Below are 6,000 nucleotides of genomic sequence, written 5' to 3'. Positions count from 1 at the left end.
ATAATATTGTGTATATCTATACTGCTTGTTCCAGACTTTTCCTACTACCATTGTGTCTTGAAAACCTTTTTACATTGTTAGAATATAATTTTAATGGCTATTTGCCTTCCATTTTTGGATCTTTCTATAAATACTCTTTGCATCTCTAATTCTTTTAGATAGATTCTTGGGCTGTAGATATAGCCCAGTGGCAGAGTGCCTATAGCATGCATGAGCCCCTGTGTTTGATACTCAGCACCACAGACACAAAATAGTCACAAGTAGATAGATTCTTAAAAGAGTCTAAAAGATTTAAACTTTTTACAGCTTTTTTGATTCGTACTACAAAAGTTTTCTTCACACTGAAAGTCCAAAATGTATTTCAACAGCAAAAGTATGTGAGTGATTGGAAAACTGTGCTTTCCCCCATAGTGTATAAGTTAACAATTGTGTCTACAATTGCTGTAGTCATTGAATTATCTATCGAAAGGACTTCTTGTGAACCTTAGATGTTTGTTAGCATTTTCTGAATATTTCCCAGAGAAAAGATGAAGAAAGTGAATCAGGAGTTCAGAAAGTTATCACTGTCTTCTGCATTCTGTAATGTGATTTCATCTTGCTGCCGACAGATACTATAGATGATTTGTGTTCTTCTCTCAGCCCCTCAGAACATATTCTTGATGACATATTGATTTCTCTTCACCTCCTGTCTGATAAAGAAGTCAGAATGCATTTGGGCATATGATATGACTGGGAGCTGCTGATTAGGATATTATGGGCCAGGAAAAGATATTATGACTTTTTTTTTTGCCTACCTTAAAATTGACTTCAAGAAGAGTTCCTCAACTTCAGTTTTGTAAAACTGCCACATCTTCAGTTATACCTAGTGGTGTCATGAGATTTGTTTTCAAAGGCAGATGCAAATAAAGAGAGTATCATACAAGTAAAGGGCAAGGAAGTTCATAAAATCAGGTCCATGGAGTATTATGAGCACCCTGAAATAAGATTTCTAAACTCTTGATTAACAAATACTTCCTTAATGGCAAAGGAAGTTGGGTGTTTCTACACAGCTAGATATGTTTTTTGTTTGTTTGTTTGTTTGTTTTTGGTACCGGGGATTGAACTTGGGTCCTTGTGCTGGCAAGGCAGGCCACCGAACCACTGAGCTAAATCCCTGGCCCCAGATATGTTTGGACCAAACAGCGAAGTAAGTTACTTAGGATGGGGCCACAGCTGGAATTAGCTGCCTAGTGGGATGAACTGGCAGTTTTTGAAACAGGATTAATTATGGAAGCTGGAAAAAGGTGCAACTGGGAAACAAATAATAGAGCAGCACACACTAGATAATGTGAAGATACTGGGTGGTGTAAGAGGTAGGTTTTACCAAGAAATAACAGAGATATCCTTCCCAACAGATGAGTAAGACATAATATTAAAACAGATGGCTATGGTGATCTAGCCTAATACAGTCAACATTTCCAGGGACGCTTTCAAAAAATTGTGTCCAGACATGAATATAAGACCCAGACTTTAGTTATTATCTACCTGAAAAGAGTAAAATGTTGATGAATCACATAAAAAGATCAGGATCAGTATAGTGTGAATAGTAGTGATTGATATTCTAAATAGATATGAATTATCTGGGTGGGGGGCCAAGGTCTTAACTCAGCCTTTCCAGGAAATATCCTTGATCCATCTTACAGAAAATCCTCATAGGCTTCCTATGTGAGTTGCTCCCCCATTTGACTCCCCATTTAATCAATATTACCTGGGTGACTGTACTTGTAATCTTATTGGTTGGTCATGGTTTTGTCCCACTTCATGCCCACCTTGTAACTTTCAAATGGGTCTTATAGTTTTGTCCCATCTTGAAACCACCTCACTTCATGGCTTTATCCCATAAAACTTTTTTGAGAAGTTGAGTGAGAGGGCAACCCACTTTCTGGTCCCCCTTCTGTCTCTCTTAGACAGAAGCTTTCTTTCTCTCAATCCATTTTCCTACCAAAAAAAGAAAAAAAAGAAAAATCAGGATCATAGGATCATAGGTAAGCAAAAGAGTGGAGGGTCAGTTAACCAGATGAACTCATGAGATTGTCGCTTGATTTAGAAGACAGAAGTTCTATAGCTTGAGCAGAGTTCGACATCAGAACTTCTTTAAAATGCAGGTAGCAAGTTTAGGCAAGAGCTGTGGATAACCTCCCAGCTCAGAACTGACTGGTCTCCAGGATAACCTGGCAATGAAGGGGGTCAAAGAGGCCCTGTTGTGGAGTAAAGCAATTATGCTGGGATTGGGAGCCAGGAAAACCTAACTCTAGACCATGAGGACAATAGAGATAATATGGTTCATGTTGTCTTTCCTATATACAATCATCTTCCTGCCTTTTATTTATTTACTTTCTGAGTTTTTTGGTACATTTTAGGGATACAGTACAGTTACATTCATCATTGGGATCTTGTACCTTTACATGACAGGTCTTGGTTCTCATTTTTTCCCATTATCCCTGCCCTCCCCCTGCCTTTTAAATATACAGATTTACTGTGTTATGAGGACAATTTTCCACTTATTTCTCTTATTTTCCCTTTTCTCATTTATCTTGCAGAAGCCAATCATGAACATCTGTTAAGGAGGATGAAGAGAGGCCTGAGAAGAAAAGGTTATAAAATTCCACTCACCAGTGGTGTGCCTGCCAGGAGGTAGGTAGTTGAAGGCTGTGGGGGTACCCCATCGAGTTTCCCATGAGGATATTCTTCAGAAAATAATTCATGACGGCAAAATTGTCCTCCATCATAGCACACTTAGCACTTCCACATCTATGATAAAGTCAGAAAAACTGCAAATAGAGCTTGGAAAAAAAAACCTCTGAGTGTAAGAGGAATGTGGAGATTGCTATTTTCCTTCATGCCAAGGTCAAACAATCTTTCTATTTTGGAAAGCAACTGTAGTGTTGTTCAGTAAACAGAACATGGACTTAGAGGTCAAACAGATCTGAATTTGAATCCCAGTTCACCACTTGTTAGCTGATACATCTTAGTTTCCTCATTTTAACTTTTTATTTTATTTTTTAATTAATTAATTAATTGGTACCAGGATTCAAACTCAGGACCTTGTACTTGCCAGGCAGGCACAGTGCCACTGAGCTAAATTTCCAGCCTTAGTTTCCTCATTTTAAAAACCAACACCTGGGGCCAGGAATTTAGCTCAGTGGTTCTGCCGCCTGCCTAGCAAGCACAAGGTCCTGAGTTCAATCCCGGGCACAAAAATAAATAAATAAATAAATAAAACCACCAACCCTGCCTTCCAGGGTTAATTTGCATATTGTTTAAAATAATGCAAGTGGAAATGCTCTGCAGAGTGAGAGTGTTATGCAAACAAAATTATGGTTACTGAGGGAAAAGAACAATTTACATAATGAATGGTTGCTTAAGTTGACCCTCACCTCTAACTCTAATCTTGTCCAGAATAAGAACACAAGAAGAGACATGATTTAAGGCAACAAATTACCAGAACTAATTTAAGATCTATTTAAAAGGCCATTCACACTCATAGCCATCGTTACAAAGGAAAGAGCAGAAAGAGGCTTGCAATTCAATCTGTCTCTTAATGAGGGCAGTATTCCTGGAAAAGAAAGAGGGTAAGAGACCTGTTCAAATCTTCTGGTAAGTGTGCTAATCACAGACTTCTTAACTATACACTTAGTTCTTATCTATAGATTGCTTTTAGCAGAATTCTAGGATTTTTATCATAAACAAATCTGGATTTATAGATTTATGGACTTTGGCACCTTGGAAAGTAGCAGATAAACTATGTCACTATCTGAGCAAAAGATGATATGCTCTGTAATTGACATGAATTGCACATGTTGGGAAGAGACATAGGTTAATCTGGGCTTGAAATGTGGTCTAGTGAGAAAGGAAATTTTACTAGACAGCTTTAGAGATTACAGGCTTCCCCTTGCTTTGTCAGTGTCTTGTGATTATCTATATTTTGAAATTATTAGTAAGTTTTGATACTTGGTAATACCTCTGGTTCATGCTTAGTCTGATTTGACCAACTGATCATTTGTGTTATTTCATATAGTTCCTTAAAATATGTTTGAGCCCTCAAAACAAAAAAGGGTTGCTAATTACTGCCTCCAGGGAGCCCATGTTTTCATAGACACTAACTCAACTAGAGCCTGGACATGGTTCAATGATACAATACAAACCTGTTTCTGTAGAATCCAGTCATATTGACTTCTCCTTCCCTAAGTCCCCTTACTACTTTTGACAGCACCTGCAGCGTATCCCTCTTGGTGCTATATCCCATCAGGCTATGGCCACCAGATGTACTGCCTCAGTTTATTATCACTTCATTAAGCTTCATTAGCATTGAGATTGGGGGGTCTTCTGAGTCTTTGGAGCCAGCCTTTTCTGAGACTGGTGTTTAATCCATTGTCCTATAGGATCCTAATACACCCTATTTTCATTTGGTTATTGAGTATCTGGTCCTCATATCGATTCTTTTTCCCTTCTTAGGATGGTTTACTAAATTTTGGGGCTCTATCTGTTGTAGGGAGGAATTGACAAGTGACATGCACATAGAGACGAGCTGAATGGAAGTAAAATAAAAGGTTTATTTTGTCAGAAAAGGATCAATCACATTAAAAAAGGCAGTGCTGGGTGTCCACCTCCTATTGGGTTGCATCTTCCTCTTTTATAGGTTTTACAGCTATGATCTCTTTCAGGTGGTTACATTTCATTTCCTCAGTTCACATTACTCAGATACAAATTACACTAACAAGACAGTTAACTTTAACCCAGACATAACAATTCCTTGTAGTTAGGGAGTTTACTTTAAGATTCCACTAGCTCTCTATGCAAGTGCACAGGAAGGGGGTGTTCAAGGTTAAGGATGAGGCCAGGTGTCCCCTTTCATGGTCAGTGCCTCCAGCGTCTGTTAAGTTTGAACTAAACAAAGCGGATTGCTGTTAAGAGACAGCAAAACCCATTTTATACTTTCCTAACATTTTGTAGATTTTTAGATTGTTTACAAAAGTTCTATCATATCCAGCTCACTTACAGATTCCTTTCTTCATATTTCTTTATTATATGCACTGAGAAATATACATATATAAGTATAAAATATACATATAAAACCACAAGTACTGTACAGACAAAGTCTTTTACATATCTGTACTCTATTTACTTCTTTTCACATATAAGCACCACAGTATAGCTTCTTGCATTAGAAAGAGTTGTTTTAAAGCTTTTCATCCACAACATTTAATTTCCTGCTGTGCTCTGACTGGGAAGCGATGACATTCCTAAAACTTTTAATGAATGTGCCTCTTCATATTTACTGTTCTGCTTCTATGGATATGTTTTATTACAGGTGTCCTTATTAGTATTTAAAAAACAAGTTTGAAAGTAAAAAAAAAAAAGGTCTCTACATGGAAAGAATGCCATCTAATTTTACGTTTTAGGTGTATTGAAAGATTTGGAGGATGAAAAGTCCTATCTAGAATGACCGCACATCTCTTTCATTATTCTTGTGTCTCATGAAAGGACAGGAGTAGACAGTGAGGGGGTGTAGTAAAAGAGTTTGAAACTTGAAGTGAGACAGTCACGGTGTGAGGAGACTCTCTTTTTCACCAAGCCACTGTGTGACTTTTGGCCTTTGAGCCTTATGTATAAAATTGAATAAATATATACATTGAGAGGCTGTTAAGGTCAGGTGTGGTGGTGGATGTAAAAGTATTTTATCAACTATAAAGAACTACAAATAAATGTTCTTACTTGATATTTCAAATAAAAAGGGCACTATAGTTTTCTGAGTCGTTTGTTTTGTTCTTATTTCTACCCTTGATCAGTAGCTCCATAAACATCTAATGTGGGAGGTTAGGCTCTACCAGGCTCCTGACGTACCATCTGCTAAATGAATCCTGAGGACTGTTAAAAGATAGCAGAAGTAGGGGCTGGGGATTTAGCTCAGTGATGCTGCTGCTTGCCTCACAAGTGCAAGGTTCCAAGTTTTATCCCCAG

General features: G+C 37.8%; 1 protein-coding gene and 1 long non-coding RNA gene across 2 annotated transcripts in view; one reads left to right on the top strand and one right to left on the bottom strand.

Annotated features, from left to right (window-relative positions):
- LOC104863142 overlaps window positions 1-2,816 on the bottom strand; it is a 5,041-nt gene extending 2,225 nt beyond the window's left edge. The window contains exons 1-2 of the long non-coding RNA XR_780489.1: window positions 2,653-2,816; window positions 795-862 (exon numbers count right to left, since the gene is read on the bottom strand). This is a non-coding gene — a long non-coding RNA (uncharacterized LOC104863142). The remainder of the gene's footprint in view (window positions 1-794; window positions 863-2,652) is intronic.
- The window catches only part of Cpne4 (copine 4), a 522,029-nt gene continuing 518,608 nt past the window's right edge, over window positions 2,580-6,000 (top strand). Inside the window, exon 1 of the mRNA XM_033759485.1 lies at window positions 2,580-2,673. Within this exon, the coding sequence (XP_033615376.1) occupies window positions 2,609-2,673 (65 nt within the window). The 5' untranslated portion in view covers window positions 2,580-2,608. The remainder of the gene's footprint in view (window positions 2,674-6,000) is intronic.

The sequence above is a fragment of the Fukomys damarensis genome, unplaced genomic scaffold, assembly GCF_012274545.1.
Source record: "Fukomys damarensis isolate Sample0158 unplaced genomic scaffold, DMR_v1.0_HiC HiC_scaffold_37, whole genome shotgun sequence".
NCBI lineage: Eukaryota > Metazoa > Chordata > Mammalia > Rodentia > Bathyergidae > Fukomys > Fukomys damarensis.
The sequence above is the reverse complement of the archived record's forward strand: the minus strand, read 5'-3'. Positions and strand labels throughout refer to the sequence as shown.